Here is a 25,208-nt window from a genome sequence, read left to right on the forward strand (position 1 = left end):
GATTTTTTTCCCCCCTGACAGCCAGAAATCACACAGCTACCTGTTTCACTGGTAAACAGGCTCGTATTACAATCAGTTAGTTCTAGAAGCCTCAGCCTATTAGAGAACTGGAGAACTGCAACATCAGTCACCTTATTGATGGACCAATCACCTCTTTTTCAATCACACCTGTCAATCAAGTCCACACTCCTTGCCAGTATGTGTGTTTGAGTGTGCAGAGGTGGCAAAAGGACACCTTGTGGAGGTGTATGAAAACGTGCTGACAGGAAGACAAAAGGGATTATATGTTTTGAGGAAAGACATGGAGGGAGAGCGAGACATGGGTGGCAAGGCATTGCCTTCATGAGACAGTGGGGAGGCTCAACGGGGGAAGAGGGGACGGGTAAAGGGGCAGGAGGTGGAGCCGTGGGCGTGATTGTCGGCAGTTCTCTAGCGTCTGCTGCTAATTGCCTTGACGAAGGTTGTGCTATGGCAGCAAGCCAACGGATGAACCGTAAACAGTGTTTGAGTGAGTGAGAGGGACGCGTGCTCATACTGGCATGTATGCACATGTGTTTGAGGGAGAGATCATTTGCAAACGTGAACGAGAGCAAGGGGGCCATGGTTGGGCCTCTACATCTGCTCTGCACAGGTAAATAGCTGCAGTGATCGCCTTCATCATCATTATTAACCTTCCCATCTTCCCCTCCCTCAAGATCATCACCGTCTCATTCAACATCATCATTAACAGAGTACAACGTAGAAATGTCACTCCTGTCTTTGATACATTATAAACTATGGCCACACGTGCATGGCAGGCTCACAGACGAGCAAGGCACAGTGTGGTAGCACTTTGGCAAATCTTGTAAATGTTACTCATATCCAGTCAAATGTTTAATCCATCCAGACTGAATCATGCTGTGTTAATTTTAGCACTGATTTCACTTCCTGACAAGGCTACAAAGAAGTGCTTCGTGAAGACGTGACATACAACGCCTCCATTGCCAACTCTCTGCACACACATAGCCCCCCCCCCGCTTGCGCTTCCACTAATAAACATAGTCCCACAACCTTGCCAGTGTAGCAGGTGTTGCAGCCACTCTTCAGCCCCTTCCCTCTCCAACAATCCAAGTCCCCCCACAGCAAAAAATTTATCACATCAACTACTAATCACAGCTATGCATTCTGGGACAGCTCTCCAGCAACAGAAGGGCTGGGTGAAAAACCAATTAGCTAAGCATTTTGGATCAAACACAGTTAGTTGCGCAAACAAAAGACACTCAGCGTTCAACATATTCAATGCCCCCCCACACACACACTCAAACCTGACCGTGAAGGAAATTAATTTAGCTGTAGGGATATAAGTGCAATCAAATGTTATGGTTCCCTTCCATCTCTCGTACTACTACTACTACTACTACTACTACTAATAATAATAATAATATTAATAATAATAATAATAATAATGCAACAAAAAATACTGAAAAAGACAAGAGTGTCGGAGTTAGGGTGTATGTGTGCGAAAGAGAGAAAAAGCGAGACGGAGAAAGATAGAGGGAGACTGAGAGAGCTGTTTCTCCTGGCTCGGCGATCCTTACCATCTGTGAGGGTTTGGAAGCACATCTTGCTGCTGTATTTGCCAAAGCCAGCCACAGTCCGTGCCCGCACCTGTACCACGTAGACTGTACCCGGCCTGAGGCCCTCCACACGCGCTGTGTTAGTCTGGCTCCGCAGGATGGTGGAGTTAATCTCTGCATGGTCCTGAAAAGAGCAACAAACCCAGGGAGCAGGTTAGAGATGACTCACTGAAAAGATGTCAGCAGGAAAGTGTTAAATCACAGAGTTAAGAAATTCTGATAAAACAAGATCCAGCGGTGGTACCAGTAGTTTGACAGAGAAACAACAAACAAGCTTATCAAACAGTGTATACTCAGGAAATAGTATGGGCAGTGTGAGCCAGATTTGGAGGAAATTAGTTTAGGCTGTATATTTTAGTTGTTGTAAACCAGAGATAGTGGAGATGTAGTGTGCTTCTGATAAATAACACTGACAGAGGATGGATGAAAACAGTAGATAGCAGAGTAGATGAAGAACAGACAGTACAGAACAGTTAAGGACAGTGAAACACCTTTAAAGATAATGTTTTCTAGGCCAGTAGTAACTGTGACATGCAGTGGTAACAAGTTTTTAATAAGGCTTCGGCCAGTTTAAATGTCAAATATAAAAGTGTTGCAGCAAGCATACATACATTAACATATACACATAAGCAAACAGATCACACAAATGCACTGTATCTCCCATTCACTCAGTCACACACTTACACAATATGGTAATTAAAGCCAATCATTTCTTGCAAATTACAAAGAGCAATAGCTACTTCTGAACAGTAACAGAATAACATTGCATATTTGTTTCTTTGGATGTACTGTATGAGGCAGTTTAATTGCTGCAAGAAGTTTGAACATTACATCCTATTGCTGTCTAAAACAGATTTGCTCTTTAAATATGACGGCAGGCCAATTCCTCCCATGCATTTTATTTTTTTCATTAAAGGAAATGCTAAAAAATCCTTTGTGCAATCTCTGTTTATTGCAATGTTCTATTTATATATTTGCCCTCTTTTTATGCAATTCTACTGAGAAGTTTTATTTTCACCCTTACGGATGTGCATGTTTCTGTGTGTACATTAAGGACCTACATTATGAATAAATGCATCTGTTCATGCTTGTATGGATGCATACATATAGATATCCATTATGTAAATGTATGGTTCGGACCGTGGGCCCTCCAGACCCTGCATCTCAGCCTTCTCTCTCCAGGCTCAAGAGAGCCAGTCAGGCAGTCTGCTGCAGTATAGTTTGGGGCTTGCTGGAGGTATCTGCTATGGGGGATCAGTAATTACTTAGGCCTGTCACCTTCCCATAACCCAGAGTGAATATGACAGCCAGAAAATAAGACTGCACCTACACTACACCCACTGCTGCAGGCTGCTGATAGCTAGATGCAGACATACTGTAGAGAGGGAGGGGGGCAGTTGAAAGTGAAGGGGCAAAATTCCCTGTGTCAGTGAAACAGTGTAAATAGAGGCAGGCTGTTTTTTAAGCTTGGTAAACACACTATTGTTTAACGCTGGACTACATCTTATAATACACGTATGAATAAAAAATCTGAGTTGACAGCAGTGTGGAGTGGAAAAAGTAGATAGGCAAGGAGGAAGCGAGGGAAGGAGGGAGGGAGGAGGAGGATGGAAGATGATGGCAGGAAGCGATAAACTCGAGGCAGAAGCAACCCACATCGAAATCATTATCCAATCTGATTGGTGTAATTGAATCATTCCGGTTGCTCCGTCATTGAGCAGACGAGGTAAACACAGCTATGAAATCTGCCCCCCCCACATATAATGATGTGTGCAATCACATTAGCTCTTATTGGACACTCTGGGCTTGATGAAGACAAATGTTTGGGCTTGGGATGGGAGAGCATCGCACCAAAAGGCTTTCATCCTATCTCTGAGAAAAAAAGAGATGTTTATAAATGCAACGCTGGATGTAACTGGTTTAGGGAGTTTATTTTACAGATCTTTTGTCCATTAGATCACACAATATGTCATTTCTCTAATGTGTTGCATACAAACACTCTTTAAGATCCTGAAACTTCACATTAAAGCAGCAGCTTGTGCATTTGAAAGAGCTGCCGAAGACACGAAACCCCATGGGAGACTGGAGCCATAGTCACCTATTCATCTGGTGTAAGACATGGTTGAGTGCACACGGACCACTTGGGGTCAGGATTTGCCTACTCCTGCTATCTGTCACTCTGCATTTCTCAGGACCACACCCCCATCTGTTGAGCTTGAATGGAGGACAGGTGAGCAGACAGATGGCAAACCGCCAATGGGGGAGCATCCCTTGAGGGAGCACCAGCTAGGAATGGCCCTTTCATGCTGCCAGTCAAATGGGGATTATGTGACACATACACACACACAGACAGACATACACACCCACATCTGCCACTTAAAAATGAGCTGGCATTTGGCACTCCAGCAGGTTAGGGGATAGCCAATAAAAGACCATGCCAGGAGGGACTTCCAGCCATGAGAGGTCCTCTCCTACTGCCAGTCAAATGGGGATTAGGAGGACCACACCCTAACTTGCTAAATAAAGAGCTGCAGGTGGGACGGCAGATGGTAGAGCAGCCAATCAAAAGCATCGCCAGAGGTGACAGACAGGAAGCACTGCAGGGAATTTAGTCCCTGCAGCATTCAGCAAAATCCCTGAAACAAACTTAGCGTGAATGGCTGTCCTAATCAGTACGGTTTATTACTTCCTGTCTCCAGATGCTTTACATATTCTGAGTGATGGTGAAGCAAACTCACATCTTTTACATTTACTACAGTAGGAAGCTTTAATAAATCTTCCTTCTCCTGTCTTTAGAGACAGATGAGCTATGTCCAATAACCTACTGTACCTGGCTACTTAGACTTGGAACCACTTGGATTTATTGTAATCATATTGCTGGCTTACTGAAAGTCCAATACTTTTTTTTTTACCAGTTAAAACTTTCAGTTCATGTTTTTATAATTACAATTTCATACCAACTGCCATTGCACTGCCAGCAAACTGCAGAGGGGAGATCTCTCTTTGAATTTCCTCTCTGCCACTTTATGCCATTTTTCCCCTTATTTCCTAAGGTTTTTTAGGTGAGTTTTTCTGTCAAAATCCATTACTGTTGTTGGCCTGTAAAGGCCACCGAGACATTATATGCGATATTGGACTAAAATAAACTTGACTTGACTTGACATGTGCGTGTGTGTGTGTGTGCGTATCCAAGTTTGTGTGTCTTTGTTTTTCAAAAACTGCCAAGCACCCAAAATGGACAGCATGGCCACCTGGCACAAAGACAGATATGGTGGGATACCATGTGTCCTCTTCACAGGCACAGACACATGCATGCATGCAAATAACAGATACACACACAAAGGGGAAGAGTTGGAGAGTGTATGAGGGAGAACATTCTAATATTATGTTTGTAAAGTAGATATGAAAGAAAGAAATCTCTCCCATTAATGCTCCTGATTAAAATGTACTGCCTAGGGTAAAAAAGAAAAGTGGGGGAAACACGGGCCAGCAATTTAAATCTCAGAGACTAGATGGGTTTTATTACCAAATGCAAATAATTACCATAACCTCAGGAATTCTAATCTAATGGTAAAGAAAATGGTAATTATTTTGTATGAAAATACAATGGTGATAAAATCTAATATTAAAGATCTTTAAAGCCTTTTAATTGCTTTTATTAAATAAAGAAACTAAAATAATGTTAGAACAAATTAAATCGTCACATATTAATGAAAAAGCAATGATCTTCCTCTGTGATTCTGCAAAGCCACATGCTAAACAGTAGTGCGCAGGGTGCAGTTAAAAAAAGGGAAAATTATTTGCTTCATCTCGTTCAGTTTGTTTTTCTTGTTCTTTGCAGCCACGTCCTTTTGAGATGACTCTTTGTGTGCTTTCCATTCACCTGGAGAGTAACAAGGCGGCCTGAGTGAGGTGGTTGGTGGGGGGGCACACAAAGAGGGAGAGAAGAAGAGAGGATGGAAATGTGAATACCCTTGCTGGGGGACTGGGGGAGTGCTGCACAAGTTCTGCTTTTCACAGGTTCCATTAAAAATCATTAAGAGTCTGTTCAACATCTGTGTGTGTCTACAAAAGTGTTGTGGTTGACTCTGAAAGCTGGCAGGGAGAGAAGAAAAGAATAATAAATACTTTCTCCTGGCTTCTCTTCTGAGGAATTGCAAATTGTATGTAAAGTACAAGGGAGATTTGAGAGCTCCAAAAATGCAGATGGTGCTACAGTCAGTATGCTATACAGATTCTGGTGACATGCTGTAAACTTGTATGTGCTCTTGAATTTCTCATATTGTAGCGTAACATCACTGCTGTCATCCAGAATGGATACACCTGAACTGCTGCTGTCACTTCCACACAAACACTGCACACAAGCTCACACACACACATGTACCCACCCTCTCTCTGACACCAACACACACAGAGCCATCAGTAACCAGAGCCAGTGGCTGCTCTGCTCCAGCCTTAATGGAGGGCCTGACCTCCGCTATGCTGAGTTATTTCCACCCTCCCCAAATTTTCAGGCAACCAGAGGAAAAAGGGTATGAGAAAAATGGATAGAACAAGAGCATGGAATCCTACTTTTTCTCTGCAAACCTTTAACTCATTTCATCTCGCTTCCCAATTTACAGGGTCCTGGGACCGCTTACTCTTTAATGAGAAGGTGGGCTGAAGAAGGGAGTGAGGCTTTTTGAGAGAACAGCCTTCGGCACTCACTACAGCTTTCAGGTGAAAAGTCTTTTTGAATGATGTGTGCTTCCTTCCATCATGCCAGCACAGCTTATACTAACACTGTAAATGGAAGATTGGGTCTTATTTTTGTAATTTTTGGAATTATTACTACTGGTAACATTTTACATAACAGCATTATTGCAGGGATTATGAATATAAAATAAACACATCTTTAAAATTATATTGATTATAACGTCTACTGAGACCGTGGTTTAAAAAATAGAAAGTTACCACTTTTTCTGAACTACATTATTTACTTCAGAGAGAAAAAAAAAGAAATGGCACTTTACTATCTTAAAGACCTGTAATAATTTTCCATTACACTGACTACTGACTCTTTGATTCAACTATGACCTTTGTACTTGCCATAGTTAGGCTGTAAGTTAGTTTTTAAGTGGCTCCCTTTGACATGAATTATTATACTTAATGAAAACCTGCTGCAATAATATAACTTCAGTATAAATGGTAGATCATTATGCAAGTTGAACCAAGAAGTTGTTAGCCAGCAGTGGATGATTATAATGAACACTGGGGGTTATAACCTTTAACTTTTAGAATCTACATGTTATCTAATTGAGCTCCGGTTGGGTCTAATTATCAAATTAGCAGTTTCAGTAATTGGCTTAACTTGCTCTTATTTTAACCTGTGTGATACTTGTGTTCCATGGTTTGAGAAGAAGCATTATAAAGCTACGTCTACTTGTGGTCCCATAGGGCCTTCTGGTGGCCCTGCAATTAAGGTCATATGCCATGTAAGCACAATGTGCCTCGATCAAAACCATCTGGGGGGACCTATGTCCAAAGTCATCCTGCACTCACTCCCGATTTCATTTGTCACTCTGCTGTAAATTCAAATAAATGCAACCAGGCCAGAAAACCATTCAAAAACATAAATCAAAACAGAGTAATATTACTTGAAATTACTTATCTTAAAAATGCAAGCCTGTCTCCAAGACTTAAACTTGTGGCCAAAACTACAGATTTGTGAAAAGATTGTGAAAAAAGCTGATTTTTTTTTCTACTCTCAGGTATTACTCAATACGAAGTGTGACAATGCCACACTGTTGGAGAAGCTGCCATTGTAAATGTGTATAGGAGGCTTCCTGTGAGATGGAGTGTACAGAGACAGCTCTCTGCTGTGCTAAGGACTAGCTGGCTCCAGGCACGCTGAGACAATCAACTCCAGAACCATAACAGTGTGACTACTCTCAGATTAATGCAGGCATCAGTGAGATGCATATAAAAGAAGGCGAGCATAGCAGGGCCATTTTTATATAAAAAAGCCAGTTTTTTTATGATTGCATTATGCAGCCTATATGTTACCCATGCTGCTGAGTAAAGCTGGGAGTGTGCACGGGAGTGTGTGATAAGCATGGTGAGAGTCATCCCTCCATAATTGCCTTTTATGATTAAAAGGCCACATCATCACTTTACGGCTGCGTAGAACTTCCAGATTTTCTGGACCTCTCAAGCATTCAGGGAATCAATAGAGAGCTGGCAGGCCTGACCTAGATGGTATGGAGTTTAATTCCCTGCTTCTCCACATGCAAAGAGCAGACTAACATGCATGCAAGTAACCCAAGCCACGGTGTGTGACACAGAGAATTTATGTGGACTTGTCATCGTGCCTGTGTATAATAAATTTTAACAGGAATGGAAATCGCACACATGCTTTGTACTTTACTCTTTTTTTTTGCCAAAAATGTTGCACCCACTTTCCTGTCTTCTGAGGGTTGGTGCTTAATCAGGCACAAAAAACATCTACAGTGACACATTGGACAGCAGTGGCTGGCTGAGGAGACTGAAGAAACGTCTGTTTAGAGCCTATAAAAAGCCTTGTCAGATCCAAAATAGAGTGTGAAAAGAGGACCACCAATGTGGAAATCTCATCTCCACAGCCCAGTGTGTCACAAAGCAATCACTCTGACTCACCTTCTGTGTCTTACTCACACTCACATGGTGGTACATTTTCTAGATAGACAATAACACATACAGGGGGATACGATGGTACATGAAGTCAGAGGTAGACAGCGTGGCGCGCAACCTCTCTGTCACCTGAACCATCCCAGCGCAATTAGCAATCTTGTCCTCGTTAATTCACTAATTTGTGATTACGCCGTGCTCATCTATTTGTGTGAGGACACGCTACATAAACATCAATAGGATTAGGTTTCATTCATATTCATGAGCTAATGGGAGGCTGTATAAGTGTTATTTACACGACGCTAAGCTGTCTGGCAGATAAGGTTTCTCAGGCCCATGGCAATCGGATTCAATTTCATGACCTGTGCAATGCCAGAGGGGAAAAGAGTGAGCAGTGAAGCTATTATTGGATAACTGAGCTTCCAACGGCAAACATCATTTAAAAACATGATTGTTGTCCACTTTGATAGAAAATGCTAAATGTGACAAGCTCTATTCTTAGGTGGGGTTGTGAATATTGATCCAGGAACCTTAGCCAAAATGAGTTTGTGCGAAATAAATAACTCAAAAGAAAAAGAAAAACATTTATAAAACTCTATTGATTTTTATCTATTATTTGGAAAGCATAACATGGGTGAGGATGCACCAAGTCTTGCAAAAGTCTTAGCTTAAGCTGACAAAGACTGAAGGAAAAAAAAAAGCGCCTGACCAATCTTGCTATACCTATCGATCAGCTTTAGGAGGACAAACAAGGGCCCAAACAAAAAGCTAGAGTCTCCGATCTCTCAGTATCATTATGTCCAAGGCCTTGGGAAAAGCCTACAGGTCAATACTGGAGCAGCACAGGAGAGGTGGGGTAGGGCTGGGGACTTAATAAAGCAGACGTATTGTGTGTGAGTAGACGGGTCGATGTGACTCCCCCCAGACGCAATGCATTTTCACAGCGGGACAGGTTGCTGCACTGTGCAGAGTGGGCCTAGAGCAGAGGTCAACCTATTCACTTCATCACCAGCAGAAACCAAAGACCAGTGGGAGAGATGGGGTGACCACAGTGGAGGAACATATTATCAGCCCAGGGGACTCTGTTCACAGATATCTGAGAGAGCTTAGATTTTTGGGGAACTTTAAATGCAATTTACTATGCATGTGTGGAGTAGAAGACACACCTGAAAGACCTTGCACCATCGCAGATACACGTGAAAATTCTCACTTACAAATATGCACAATAAATACAATCAGAGATACAACCACACAAACTCATGCATTTCCACACACACACACACACACACACACACACACACACACACACACACACACACACACACACACACACACACACACACACACACACACACACACACACACACACACACACACACACACACACACACACACACACACACACACAAAGCTTACCTTCTCATAGTAACGCAGCTCGTAGTCCAAGATGATGCCATTGGGCTGTTCTGGCTGTGGCCATGACAGTGTGAAGCTATTCATGGTGGAGCTGATCTGGTGCATGATGGGAACAATGGAGGGAGCTGCAGGGCACAGAAAGAGTAACACAAAATCAGTGCATTTCTAGAATAACTGGTAGTGATTGCAGAAATGTCTGTAGTAAATACTAGACAATAAAACACTGCAGTCATCCAGAAGTTATTAGGACAGGTATGTGAGCCTCCTTTGATAGTGCTGACTACACAGTAGAGTGAGCAGAAGAAACTAGTTTGAGAATTTTCTTCCACTGTCCAGCACTCGCCCAGCCATAAGGTAAAAGTTTGGATTAGATGTGCAGTGCAGCTTGCCAGCTCGTTCATTTCAACCAGACATCACAATTCTTTACTTTAGATTCAAGAGTGAATCTAAAGTAAAAGTGGTGATACAGTAGCTATGGGAAAACCACTTCATTATTTGCTTACTGTTCTAATAACTTAATGACTAACATCAGCTAATTGTAGTTACTGCATTGTCCACACAAATAATTGTGGATATATAATGGTACACATTTTAAAAAGTAGTGCGCATTTACAATACATTTCATCCCATGGAGGCACTTAAATCATGCATTATACAACAATGCTGTTACACACTACAGCTTTCAGTCCTCTGCACACAATCAAAGTTTAAACAGTACAACTGCCACTCTCATCAGTACCCAGGTAGCCAGCTGAGTGGAGGCTGATTAGAGTCGCAGTCAGCCATATTCTGGCACTGCAAGACCAAATACGAGTCAGCTTTGGCCAAAGTGAGGCTGGCAGATTTGGCTAAGATTTGAGGGTGTGGACTTGGCCTGAGTATCAGCTGCAGTTAGCAGGGCTACCTTTGCGCCAGAATAGTCAGTCGCCACGGGTCTGGCATGAGTCCGGCTACCAGTCGTGTTGGATTTAGTCTGTTGTTGGGCTGAGTAATTTTGGCTACCCTGACAGAATATGGAAGAACTTAGTGTGGCATCCAAGGGTTGCATTGTATGCTGCAGTTAACACAGTTCCAAAGCTTTTTTATTTATTTATTTATTTTTTTTCAGGACTGCCCGCTCACCAAAACAGTTGCACCAAATCACTGCAGAGAAATGCTTAGTTGCTAGAAGAGTGATATCCTTCTTCTTGCTCAAAAGTAGTTCTTGGCTTACACTTACGTTAGAATGAAATGGACAAATACAACATGAAGAGAAGATGTTTATGTGATTTGCCTGTCTAAAAGTAACTTGACAAAAAAATATCACACTGTTATATAATGTGGTCTTACAGTAGGCAGTAGTCAATGATGTAATGGTAAGCCACAAAATTATTAAACAGGCAAGAAAAAGTACGCCTGCAAACAATAAAACTGCCACTTCTCAGGTACAAGCTGACTGCAATCCGCAACAAAACAAGAACCCTGAGTTTCTTTATACTCTATAGAGAAACTAAACTCATAGAGAACATGCTCTCTGTTTAGAAAACATGTAAAAGACTCCATCTGTATATGAACTATACATGTATGATATGTATTAAGTGAAACCTTATGGAATCAAATTGGAGCAGTATTGTGATTGTTTTGGCCCAGCTGCACAGTCTGTTTCATCCTTCAGCCCCAGTACACCTGAATGCGCACAAATGGGCTGTCAATTAACCCAGACACTGCAATTTCCTGCTCATTCCATCATGTTTGTCCCCTGCAGTGTCATCCCTCCATCATCCCTGCCCATCTTCACTCTTCACAAGTCACTAGGAGATTGTTTTAATGAAGCCATCATCCACAGTAAAATTCTGTTTGCATGTGTGAGCATGTGTCTGCGTTTGGTTTCATATCTTTAAATTTCATTTAGAAAGAAGGAGGGAACAGCCTGTTTTGACTGTAGGCATTCTGAAGGTCTTAGTCACAAATACAGTGTCACCACGCCCTGTTGAAACACTGTATGTTTTTACTCAAGTTTAACAAAACCTGCATCTCAACCACTGCTGCATCTGATCAGCTGAAAGTGTGTTTTTCCTATCTTTTACCTGAACAAACTACAGGTCTGGAATAAAATAAATTAAAATGAACGTAAATTGACCTTTTTTTTAAAACTATGGGAACAAGTGTCAACAGCCATTGCAGAATACATCCTCCCGTCTTTTGGCTATCATACCTTGGCAGAATATCTTACTGTTGAAATTCAACAAATCCACAGCTATCTTGTCATTACTGACTGTAAGGATTTCAATACCCCAGATTTTCTCCTCTGTGAGGAAAAAGCTAATTTTACTGGTGCTGATATTCACTTTTCTACATCTATTTGTTGTATTAATATGTGTAATCTCCGGAACGCTGACAACTTCCTAAACGTTAGAGACAGTGCTGGCTTGGCGACTGGGACTCGCCTAAACCTGTCAGCTCAGACACAACAGCAGAAAATCTACACAGTTCAAATCATCATGCACTCAGCAGGGTTCACTGGGATCCCTGCTAATCAAGATAGAGGTTCTGGAGCTATTTTAATCCTTTCACTGGTCATGCTAAGCTAATCAGCTTCTTAGTATGAATGATGAGGTTTTCTGCCAGAGGTAGAACGGTTTTGGTTACTCCATTTCAGAGATTTCTGTGTTTTTCTCCACACTCTTCTTACCAGTATGAAGAGGGGGAAGCTTCGTCTCATACTTTTATGCATCGATCCGGATTTAGCGACGGATGAATCAGAATCTGATTTGCTCATGTTGCCAGCACTTTGTGAATTTTTAACAGTTCATGAATAATACCTAAGGATGCTTTTTCTAAACTTTAAACCTGATTTTTGGTTATTTAGACATTACTATTTAATGATATGGATGACTTGAGATCTAAGTAGATCCTTAGGATGAATACATCAATCTATGATACAAGATTACAGATAATTACAACAGAAATTTGTTTATAAAAATGTCACAAAGTATTAAATAAAAATACAAATTGCTTAGCTTCTGTGTACAAATCAACCTCTTTAATGGCTTATGTGAATATGCCCAAAATCTACTGCATAATCACAAACTCCTTCAAGGTACTAGGATGAAATCAAAAGTTAAAAGATGAAACCAACCAAAATTTACTCATCAAACCAATTTGTGAACACACAAGTCAGTTTGATTAAAAACTAATTCCACGGCTGCTCGTATGAAGTTCAAAGCTTTGGTGTTTGTATACAGTGCTGGAGAGGAATCTCCACCCCCATGTCTGCAGGCATAAATACAGCCCCACACAAGCCCATGCTCTACATTTTGTGCCTAATCGCCTCTTGGCTCTCGGCCTGCTCGCTGCTGAGGCCTAGTCATTGCTCCACCTGGTCTCCACTCACCATCTTTCTGAATAACTCCTCCATTCAAAAGGCAGCAAATGGCACCCACTCTCAACTAAATGATGCTTTAAAAAAAAGTCAGACTCCTTAGTGGTTATTTTATTTCTTTTCCTTCACTCCATACTCGCTCACCCTTGCATAAGTACTATATGGTCACAGGAGTTCTGAAAGGAGAAAAGCCCCTGACCTTTTCATAACTTGTGATTTAAATTCTGTTTTGTGGGAAAGAAGGCTTATTCTGCGGTTTTGATTAGGGGTAAGTATTTTTTGATTTGAGTGTCAGATAATTGCCTAAAATTAAAATGTAAACAAATGAATGGGCTCTGTTTTTCCTGTCAGTGTGAATGGATTCTCTTCCTTCTGCCTGCCTTGGCTCTCACCTCCTGCCCTCCCTTCCTCCCTTCTTCTTCCCTCTCGCTCCCTCTCTCATACCCTATAGACGGAGAGTGTGAGGGCTAAGCTTCACCTCGGTGCACTTCAGCCTTTCTGCCTCTCAGGCTGGTTCACGCTCCACTGACCAGGGCTAGGGCTGCCTGGGCTGCATTATCAATTACCGGCCACAGGCACACACTGTTCCTGACAGACCCAAGGGAGAGGCACTCCACACAGAAATTCCTGCAGTGGAAAAAGGGGCTGAGGAAGAGAGGTATTTCCACAGCCCCAGCAACCAAGTCCTGGTCCCAGCTCAGTTCTTTTTACCATGGAAGATTTTTTAAAGCATGTTTGTGTCTAAGTGTCTGATGTCTAAATGTGTGCAAGTGTATATCCACGATTGAGACCTGTGAATAATAACCCACATCTCTGATATTTTTAGTGATTCACCCAGAAAAGCTCCCAAACAACTGAGGCCATCAAAGCTTCGTAGGTGGGATTAAGGATTGAGACCTCACCTTCCTGTGCCAAAGAAACTCCTACATCTCTGAGCTGCTCATTTTTGAGAATTTCTTGTTATTTCCCTTTTAATCAACCACTTAGTCTTGCATAAGTGATGTGGTATTTCTATGATCAGCATGATAGCTCATCCTTGTAAATGTTACCAAAGGTTCTGTGTCAACTGAAAGCAACAATGATGGGACGGACACGTGAGTTACTACTGACTGACAGAGGCAAAATAACCCCAGCTAACATGAACACAATGTCCGACTGCACTGAGAAGGAAAAACAAAATGGCAACTTAGCCTGGTTATCATGCTAACAAGTGTAAGTTCTGAATCATACACTATCTACCATTTATTATACATTTCTACCCCTGGACACACATATTCTCACTCACTGATTAAAAAAAAATTCTCACTGGCTTCTCCCACAGGACAGACAAGCCATGTTTTTGAGAGGAAATGCAGGAGATAAAGAGCATATGCACATGTATGTGTCTGTGTCCTAGTAGCCTATGTGTGAAGAGACTGTCAGAGACAATGTGTTGTGCCTGTATGAGGGTGAGGTTCAGCCCAATGAAGCACCGCTGTCCCCTCCAACTGCGTCCCCCACTGTCACCCTGGGACGATGATGCTGACAGTGATTGGTGACTGTGTCCTGCACTCCTCTCTCCTCCCTCCATCCCTCCCATCCCTTGCTCCTGTGCTCCACTTTTATCTGGCCCCTCTTGCTGCCCCTGGCTTTTAATGCAGAGCTTGGCTCACCATTAATCAAAGTCAAAGCCTCCCAGTGTCTGGCGGAGACAGAAGGAGAGAGAGGGAGAGAAAAGGAAAGCGAGAATATGAAAGAACGTGATGAAAGAATGAGAACCTTCTTTACCTTAGTGCGATTAATCTACTGTGGAATACAGATGAGTGGGAGCATCATTTTACATGTCTGGCACAGACCTGAGCCTCTGTTTTCATTATTGTACCTAGAGTGTACAGTAACCATAATTCATATGGTATGTTGAAGGGTCAGCATATCAAATGTGCTGTTCCACATATTGAGAGAGTGCTTAAGTTATTTAGTATTGCACTTCCATAGAGTTCAGGCTCACAAGAGACAGATTTTAAAAATAATGGTCAAAACTGATGCAGTGCAGAGACATCCTGACTTTTAGTCAATCGTATGGATCAAGCTTAAAAAATGTTAGATCCCTCATTTCCCATAACGCCACTCAATTCATGTCCGCATCTTTCAAAGTCCATGCCCCCAGTTTGTGACACTGGGTTTCTGTTAAATATTGGAAGCCAAGCTAAAACGACCCCAATGACATGATTGAGGTAATTTTCTCAGACTTTGACAAAGCCACAGAAGACATTATACAGCTGTGTTCACAGACCAAGAAGTAGCCCCATGACTAGCAAACTTACCTGGATCTGTAAATTCAGTGAAATTTCACTTTACATTTAAGTCAGAATTGTATTCATATAGTATGTGGCTCATACAAGGTAGCCAATAATAGTTTTATAACTTCCCCAAAAAGAGCATAAAAGTTTCAAGTCTCCAGCTCCTGGGATTCCTGGGATACACTGAGCGCAGGCGGTTGTCTGTTCCTCATGAGTGTGTTGCACAGCTTTCACATCTGAATTCCCAGCTGGAAGTTCCTGCTCTGCCTCAGTTACTCTCAGCGAAGTAATTGGAAATCAAGCTGCACTATAATTGGTCAGCTGATGTCATCACCAAAGACCCATTCCACTCTGTTTACATGAAAAAAAAAAACACACAAGTGCATAAATACATGTGGACACTTTCAAAGCTACATATACAAGCCAAGTTGTAGTGTACTTCTAGTTTGTGCTTTATGATGCAGGAGCACCATTGAACCATGGAGCCTCCTAATAGGGGTTCAGTGTGTCCGATGAGGGGAGCAGCCCAGTCATCTGCTGTGCCCCTGTCAAAGGCACAGGTTTAACTACTACCCTATTAGCAGGGGCTCACAGGGCCAAGCCAGCCATGACTACATGGTAATGGGTCTCTCTCAAACATCATAAAGAGGGATAAGTTCAGCACCGTGGATTTCTGTCAAGGTACCATGGTTGGAATTATTTTCAAAATCACATTATACGTGGAGGATTCTGAATTTACCTCAGAGTGGGGAAAAAGTAACCGCACACTGCAGTGCAGAAGTACTGCGGAAGTATGCTTTCTCTAGGGCACAAACAAACACACAGACTCATGCTTACACCTACTGTCACTTAAAACACCATATGAAGACATCATAATTGGCAAAGGGGCTCAGCAGCATTGAAACCCACACTATTATTTTTGCCTGCATCTAATACCTAACTTCAGGAATCTGGATCTGGGGCCAACATTTAGGAAAACAGACAATAAATAAATAAATAAGGCACCTGGACAGATCCTGAAGAACCGTCTAAGACAATGAAACTCTTGGACACCCTAGCTCTGATACATGGAGGCAGCAGTGAGAGGGAAGAAACAGGGAGAAAGGCAACCCCCAGAAAACAAATGGAAAGTCTCTGGAGGCTGTAAACTGAAAAGACATAATGAGTAGTGTCTTGAATACCCTCCACAGACATGTATGCCTAACATCTCATCTGATTTTAGAACCCCACAGAGTGCAGATCTCTTTAATTCATCTGGTTGTTTGGATTTCATTGCATCATAGTATCTTGAATGCAGCTCACTCCGTCGGACTTGCCCATAGAAGGCCAAGGATAGTGATGTTTGCATTTCTGTGGGAATAGCGCTCTAAACAGAGCAGCTAAGTGGAGGAGGATTGTTTGTAGATATACTTGGCATTCTGTGGTCTGAGGGATTGTTGGCACATAATCTAGGTCAAGAAGGTGGTGCCAGTAAGATCAGAGAACTGTTGAGCATGAGGCATTAGTTGAAAACGATAGCACCCGTCATAAGATTTATGGACTTTTTTTTTCTCATATATTGTTCACCCAACCACCCCCGCATAGCCACTCAGAGTAGAAAGGAGTTGTAAAATGTGTAAAGGATGAAAATACCTCCTTAATCTGAGGCGGTGGTGGATGTAGGTTAAGTGTCCAGGATGGATTACATAAGGAAACATGGCTGCCATGTCAGTAGTTTTCACCACAAGTGCTTTCATTGCCCACAAGGCTACCATACATATTTATCTTTGTGGTCATTTAGTATTTTAATAAATTCACTAGAAGCAGAGCGTGTCTCTTTCCCCCTTAAATTAAACCATCCTATTTCACACTGAGACATAAAATGGCTATTTTTCAATAGCTAACATAGATAAATATGACTGAATTCAGGTCAAGTGTGAATGATAGCCTAAGGAGGGCATTATATAACCTTTGTGTGTCTGTATCTATATATGTGTGTGTGTGTGTGTGTGTCTCCTGGAGAGCACAGGCTGTGAATGAACTCCTAAATCACACTATTGATCAGTTCTTCCTCCTAGACACACGCACAGGATCGAGGGCAGTTAAATGGCCTCTTCGGTGATTCATACTAAATCCCTTCAACTCCCTCCTCACCTCCAATATTCCCTCCTCCTCATCCACACTCTCCTTTTCCTCCTCTCACCTTGGTCTTCTCATGGCCAATTTACACCATAACCTGTCTAACTACAGCTCCCTCACTGCTTTCTAGGCGGTCTCTTGGTTTTCCTTAATCTCCCAAGTAGTCCACACTAAAGCCATGTCAAGTTGAAAAGTCAAGACTCCACTGAGACAGGCACAAACTTTTTCTTTCCTTAGTAATCTGACTTAAAGTGCCACTTCACTGATCTGTCCTCCTTTAGGTTGACATTCTTACAGTACTAAAGTGGTAATAATATACCATTACCCTTGTCAACAGTCTTCCTCTTATGGGAAGGCTCCATTTATCCCTGTAAATCCCATACCTGATGATCTGGTTTTGAGCTTAGAAGCAGAAAGTAATACTGATGTCGGTATAACCTTTTTGTCATTCTTTTAACAAGACAGAACTGTGAGACTTTGAAAGTACAAAAACTTAAAAACTTACACTTAGGTTTTGGGGTGCTATTTACAAGGACAGTAAATATAAGCCTGTCAATATAGAGGTTGTAAATAAAGATAAGGTTGGAAATTGCTGTTCCTTTAAACAGAGACATACCGCATGTGATTGACATTACAGGCCCTCATTTTCATGACACAGTCATTGTGGCATCTGCAGTCGCTGCTTCATGTCGCGCATATATATAATGCACTTGCAATTTACTTTCATATTGAGCTGAGGTCCATCCATGCAGGTTATTTGCAAAAAGGCTGGGCGAAATGGAAAATAAATAGGAGGGTATGTTGATTAATTATTATCTGCTAAGCAATCATATTACTCATCTCAAACCTTTTTAACAGCTGGGCTGAGCACAACAGCGCATAACAAAAATGACTCACCTTGAGAGGCAGAGCCAGGAGGGATTTGGAGGAGAATGTGAGCAGTGCACCCTCTACCTTTAACTGTGCCACATTATTTTGGCTATAATGTACTTGTTACGATGAGCATACTACATGCGCACGTTAAGGATTATTTATTTGCTGAGGGACAACTGTATGCAATGAAAAAAGTGCAATGTTCAATGTTACCAGTGTCTGTATGCATACTTACATGGCATGGCTTTTATTTTTTTAATACAACAGCCACATTTGTTGCTTTCCAGACTCATGTTTTTTGGATATTTATTCCAATTCCAATTTAACAGAAATGCAATGGACAAATTTCAACTTTCACGCCCTGGATATCTGTGCACCTGTGCATTCCCTGATGCGCATAAACATGGCCATGTCACATAAACAAAGAAATCTGTCTATTCTACTGGCAGTCTTGGCTCTGGCATGGATAGGGCATTATGTGAAATTAGGGTTGTGTATTGTTCGTCTGTTAAGTCCAAACAGTGCCAGCCTGCGCTTTTGTCTCACAGTTAAGTGCTAAAGTTGTCATTCTGATGCTGAAACAATTGAAAAAGTTTAAACAGGGTTTCACTTGTGCTGTACCTTTAATGGACCAGTCATTTTGTTGCTTTAAAAGTGAGATGAAGGAAAGGTTTGCCTTTATACAGTATATGGGCATCAGCACCCTGGATACCAACTGAAAAGAGGTGCTTATATGTTTATATGGATCACTTTTTTTTTTCCACATTCACATAATTCATCATTTACAACAACTACACTACACTCGCTGAGCGCTTGTACACCTGCGTATTCATGCAATTATTATTCATGCTGCCAATCACATGGCAGCAGTTCAATGCACATACAGGTCACGAGCTCCAGTTCACATGAAATATCAGAATGGGGGAAAAAAATTTGATCTCAGTGACTTTGACCGTGGCATGACTTTTGGTGCCATACGGGTTGGTTTGAGTATTTCTGAAACTGCTGATCTCCTGGGATTTTCACACAACAGTCTCTAGAGTTTAACTCAGAATGGTGCCAAAAACAAAAAAAAAAACCATCCAGTGAGCAGCAGTTCTGCTGATGGAAATGCCTTGTTGATGAGAGAGGTCAGAGGAGAATGGCCAGACTAGTTTGCGCTGACAGAAAGGCCACAGTAACTCAGATAACCACTCTATACAATTGTGCTGAGCAGAAAAGAAAACACCTCAGAATGCACAACATGTCCAACCTTGAGACGGAGGGTCTACAACAGAAGAAGACTATGTACCCATCTTCTAATGGCTGCTTCTGGCATGATAATACGCTATGTCACAAAGCAGGATTCGTCTCACAATGGTTTTATGAACATGGCAATGAGTTCAGTGTACTTCACTGGCCTCCCCAGACACCATATCTGAATCCATTAGAACACCTTTGGGATATTGTAGAACAGGAGATTGGCAGCATGAATGTGCCAATCAGCAGAAATGATGTGATGCGGTCATGTCATCATGAATCAGTCTTGATGGAGTGTTTCTAACATCTTGTTGAATCCACGCCACAGAGAATTGAAGCTGTTTTGAGAACAAAGGGAGTAACTACCCAGTATTAGTATGGCGTTCCTGATAAAGTGCTCAGTGAGTATATGTTGGTATATTGGCTTGATGACCCCATGACTGACGTTGCAGTGGGAAATTACATAGTCCTCTTGGCTGAGTTTTAACAAAATACCAACAGCTTTCCTATTGTTACTTCATTTACATGGAATTTGCATTTTGTAACTCCACCTCTCACAACCTTGCATAATGTGAGGGCGTAGGGCACGAAAAAAACAAATGAACAGACAGGAGGATTCCAAGGTTCTCAAAAATGGCAACAGGTTGTATTTATTAGTGCAACAGCCTTAGTGAACAAACAAAAATAGAGCCATAAATTTCAAAGAGTGTTTCTGCTTTTAGATTTTGAAGTGCATTATTATCAATAATCCCCTCTGGATACTTCTGCCTCTTCACTGGTCTGCCAACGAAACCCCCCGTCAAAACTAGGAACAGTGCAATTATCTGGATACAAAGGGCCACATAGGGCTGGACATAGGCCTGGCAGATTACTGGCAGACACCTCATTACTGCAGCAGACTTCAACAATAGGCCTGGGCATTGCTTCTTCTACATCTATCTGTCAAGTGTGCTATTAGCCTGTCAAATGGGGACAGTCAGCACCATTAGGCCACCCTGATAATCAGACCTATTTACTCCCTCATTTTCCTCTCCTTCACTGTCACAGTCTCACAGTCTGGTCAAAAAAAAAAAGGCGACTGCTTTCTCCATCCTCACCCTGTCTTCCCTCCCACTCCTCCCCTGACTCATTCTCAGACAAAGACAAGTTCAGTTGGTCATTACATTCCTCTGAGAGTCACCGTAATCAAATACAGTATGCCCTCCACCAACTGGCACAAATTTAATTTCAAAATGTACTGCTATACAAAAGAGATCTGGATAAAGCAATTTCGGTTTCACTGGTCTTTGAGATGAATGTTAAGTAAGTCCATTCTGAAGTGGAAATGCACATCAGGAATTCTGAAATCATTTGACATTAGATAATTCATCATTGGATCAAATTATGTATTTGCCAACACAAATGCTTGCTGCATGTCAAGGAAATATAACAGAAAATCATGCATGGCCAACAAAAGGCTCCAGGGACCCAAGCTGACAAACTTATAACTCTTTCTTTATGGGAACCTTGCCAGTGTGAACTCAACCAACAAACCTCTTGTCTTTCACCAAATTGTAACTCCACTTCATGTCCGTTATTAGGTCCCACAAGCTCACGCTTCAATTTTCACGGCCCGCCTCATCCACAGAAACACAGAAAAAAATGAAGGGAGCCTCGTTTAAATTTTTCACTTGGTCAATACTTGTCCCTTGATAGGTGCTTCTGTGTATAAGTCAAAGACCTACAAGAGCATGAAAAATGCTGTAGCAAAAAGGACCAGCAAAGACAATATCCTCCACCTGTCATTTCCATTGGCTGGGCTCAGATCTCATCACAGGCTCAGTTAGAGGATGAGCAAACACATGCACACACAAACATGCAGAGAAACAGACAGGAAGAAAGGAAGGGAAGGGAGAGAGAGAGAGAGAGAGAGAGAGAGAAATAACAGGATGAAGGTCATTTTCATTGGCTGGGCTCAGATCCATCACAGGCAAAGGCAGAGAACGCACATACACACACACACATACACACACACACACACACACACACACACACACACACACACACACACACACACACACACACACACACACACACACACACACACACACACACACACACACACACACACACACACACACAACACAAACAGAGAGAGAGACAGACAAGGAGATAGAGGACACAGAGAGAGAGAGTAGGAGTGAAGAATATTTCAACTTGGCCTGAAAACAGCAGCTGTCCATGTATCTATCTTGGGTTCCGTCTCCTCCAGTCTGACATTAAAGTATTGAACAGTACACAGAGTTGAACGCGGATGACGGTTATACAACACTAAAGGTGAAACCTGTAGTTCAACATGTCTGTGTCTGTTGTCAGCAAAGCTTAGAACAGTGCAACAAAGAAGTGATGGCTTTGTGACTCACACGTAATATCAAAAGCTCAATGTAACTCAAATATACAAAAAGGACAAAATTAAATAAGATTAAATTTCTTGTTGTTTTTGTTAATCCAGCGTGTAGGAGTGTGTCAGTGTATAAATCTGAAGATTTAAAGACAGGTTTCAAATCGGGTGTAGCCTTCCGTGAAGTGAGAAGCACAGACTTGCCATGGGGCAGTGCTCTCAAAACAAAGTCTCATTTAACAAAGACCAGATTAAACAACAAAGAGATGTGTCTGTGAAGCAAACAGCCTTCAACCTCCACATGTAAACCTCAAAAAAAAGAGGTTTTATAAATGACTTGTGTTGTTTGAGGAGGGATGATTATCTTTTTATCTCTATTATCCAAATTTAAAAAGGCAAGAATTTCTGGAATGCCCAGAGAGAAATGGACATTGATGCTTACAGAGGAAATATTTAAAAAACAACAATGGCAGTATGGAAAGTCACATGATGATGATGATGATGATGATGATGCAAATGGATCAATACAGATGTCATCATCACCACCACATCATCATTATCATGATCACACCTAGACATAGCAGCCACTTACCAGCCTGATTGGTGGTGATATCTATGGAGACATGCTGGGCAGGATACGGGCTCTTGTTACTAACTCCATTGACAGCCTGTATCTCGAAGCTGTAGAGGGTGTGAGCCAACAGGTTGCTGATGAACACCCTGGTTTCAGTCAGACCCAGCTGTCGCGGGACAAAATCCACGTTGTCGTCACAGTGGGAGCAGGAGCGCCGGTCGGCCCGACACTTCTTGCACACTATGTTGTAGACGACGTCGTCGCGGCCACCAGTCTCCCTGGGGGAATGCCACTCCAGGATCACAGAGGTTTCATTCACAATGGAGATCACATTCCTTGGGCTGGATGGGACACCTGTAGACATAAAGAGAAAAGAGGTATGACAGAGGAAAACTGTCACGATCTTTCAAGAGAATACTGCCAGTGAAAACAATTTTATACATCTGCCTGCTGTTAGGTCAATTCAGTCAATTTACAACCTGTAATACCTGTGTTGTGGTGTAAGCGCAACTTTTATTTCTATTTCTACATCTTCAGCATAACTGGAATGCTAATTTATTCCATTCATACCCAGAGAGATTATACAGCAAAACATTTGTGTCTATCAAACACTGGTTATTTAGCAAAATGCAGTGTTGCATGGAGTATTCTTATCCAAGTGGCTCTGGAGATTCACGCTCCCATTCACTCCCTCCCAGCCTGCAGCTGGAGCAGGAACTCGCAGGCGATATTCAGAAATAAATCAAGAAATATTAAAACTATTGTTTTGCTTGAGTGGTGGCAAAATATTAGGGGGTAGAGAAGTGGCTTGTTCAACCTCCCATAATTTGAGCAAAATTCTTTAAGAGTTAAAATCTGTTCAAATGGCAGGGTAGAATTTTGCTTAACTGAGACTCCATGTCCCTCTTGCTGCTCAGAAGCAGTTCTTTCCTCTCAGATACCAGACACCGTCGATAAAGCAGAAGCTTGCCAAAGCCCTTAGTCAGTGCTGCTTAGGTTGAGTGAGGCTGCCCTGCAGAGCTGATCTGGTACCAATTTATCCTCCATAAAGCCTGACCTTTATCATTAAAAGAGAGTTTAAACTGACTCATTTCTAGATCCATGACTACTGTGAAACTAAAAATTCATTCAACTCCAAAGGCCCTTTGAGGAATTACTCATCTCTCTTACATACTGTGCTTCCTTTCCTTCTCTCTGTTCTTTTTGCCCATGAGGGAAATATGACAAGATGAATACATATAGATTTTTAAGCATGTTATGATGCAGTACTTGAGTTTCCCATTTCTGTGGGCACAGGGCAGATAGTTACTTCAGTCAACACCGACACAATTAATCATTGTTGCTGCAAAGCCATGTGGGATAGCCCTGGGGAGCTGGGACAAAGCGACACAACACACAAGGGTGAGGGAACGGCACTGTTACTGCTGTGACCTCGGCACAGCGCCTCAACAACAGAGAGGTCAGTGACAGGAAGGGCGTGACCTCCATACTGTGATTATTATGGTCTGGCTGAGAGGACAGCTAGTGTTCCAAATACTTGGTCAAATGGTACATAATTTGATCCTTGGACGCTACCAGATGTTTTGTATGTGGATGAAAAATACAGCAAAAAGGGTGTGTGTTGGTAGGAACAGGCCATGTGAGGAAATTGGCAGCACTTTATCTTTTTCCCTTGGGGACCGCACAATAGGCACTTCATATGTTACTCACACCGCCTGTGTCCTCTGTATCATTAATCACATGCATGCACTTGCCCCCAAACTTGCATTGCTGTGAAAACCAATGCACATCTGCTCGTGTGGAAAATGCACGTGACACAAACACACATGCCCAAACTATCTGTTTCCATGTATCTGTGTCCGCACTGTCTATATCAATGTATTCATACAACAGTAGGGGGAAAAAAAATCCTTGGCTGAGGTGTGAACAAAGCGTCACACTCCTTCGTCCCAATTACAACCAGGCTCCACATATGCAGGGACAGCACAAGAAATCAAATGTGACTGCCACTTAACCAGTGATTTGCAGACTATTACTGTGGCCTTTGGCTGTTGTAATTTGCCATAAGATTTAATTTGCTGAGAACGTTACTACAGGTTCTCAGCTGGCGTTCATTTAGCTATGCCAATCAGATTTGGTTGTGCTTGCATGCATGTTCTTCCGCTTAGGTTATAGGGACAAAACATCATCTCCGAGCAACCCCTGCACCCTTTCTGACATGTATTACAACACAGTAAGGGCTCTGTTTTAACGTTGCAATCACAACAACCACTGTCACGTGCCAGGTCATTTGCACAAGGACAATGAGGACATATCAACACATGTTTGGTAAAGGCAGGCCTTTAAGGTTGCAGTACTTAGACCTGTACATAAAAAGAATACTCTTGATCCAGATGTTTTAGCCAACTAAAGACCTAAATCCAACCTCCAACATATGAATTGTATGTTTGAAGATTTTCAATCAGGATTAGAGGACATCATACCACAGAAACAGCACTACTATAAGTTACCAATGGTCTTCTCATGGCCTCAGACAATGGACTAATCTGCTAGATCCTAGTGCTGCATTTGACATCACAAGATTTTGTTACAGAGCCTGGAACATGTCACTGGGATTAAAGGAACCTTTAGACAGGACTACTGTAATTCTTTATTATCAGGATGTTCCAATGACTCAGTAAAAAGCCTCCAGTTGATCCAAAGTGCT

At 42.0% G+C, this 25,208-nt stretch overlaps 1 protein-coding gene across 2 annotated transcripts in view; it reads right to left on the reverse strand.

Moving 5' to 3' along the window:
- The window catches only part of LOC121192703 (ephrin type-B receptor 1-B), a 149,110-nt gene that overhangs the window by 30,135 nt on the left and 93,767 nt on the right, over nucleotides 1–25,208 (reverse strand). For both annotated transcript variants that reach the window (XM_041054513.1, XM_041054512.1), the window contains exons 5-7: nucleotides 22,520–22,855; nucleotides 9,678–9,802; nucleotides 1,578–1,740 (exon numbers count right to left, since the gene is read on the reverse strand). In XM_041054513.1, coding sequence (XP_040910447.1) covers nucleotides 1,578–1,740; nucleotides 9,678–9,802; nucleotides 22,520–22,855 — 624 coding nt within the window. The remainder of the gene's footprint in view (nucleotides 1–1,577; nucleotides 1,741–9,677; nucleotides 9,803–22,519; nucleotides 22,856–25,208) is intronic.

The sequence above is a fragment of the Toxotes jaculatrix genome, chromosome 14, assembly GCF_017976425.1.
Source record: "Toxotes jaculatrix isolate fToxJac2 chromosome 14, fToxJac2.pri, whole genome shotgun sequence".
Taxonomy (NCBI): domain Eukaryota; kingdom Metazoa; phylum Chordata; class Actinopteri; family Toxotidae; genus Toxotes; species Toxotes jaculatrix.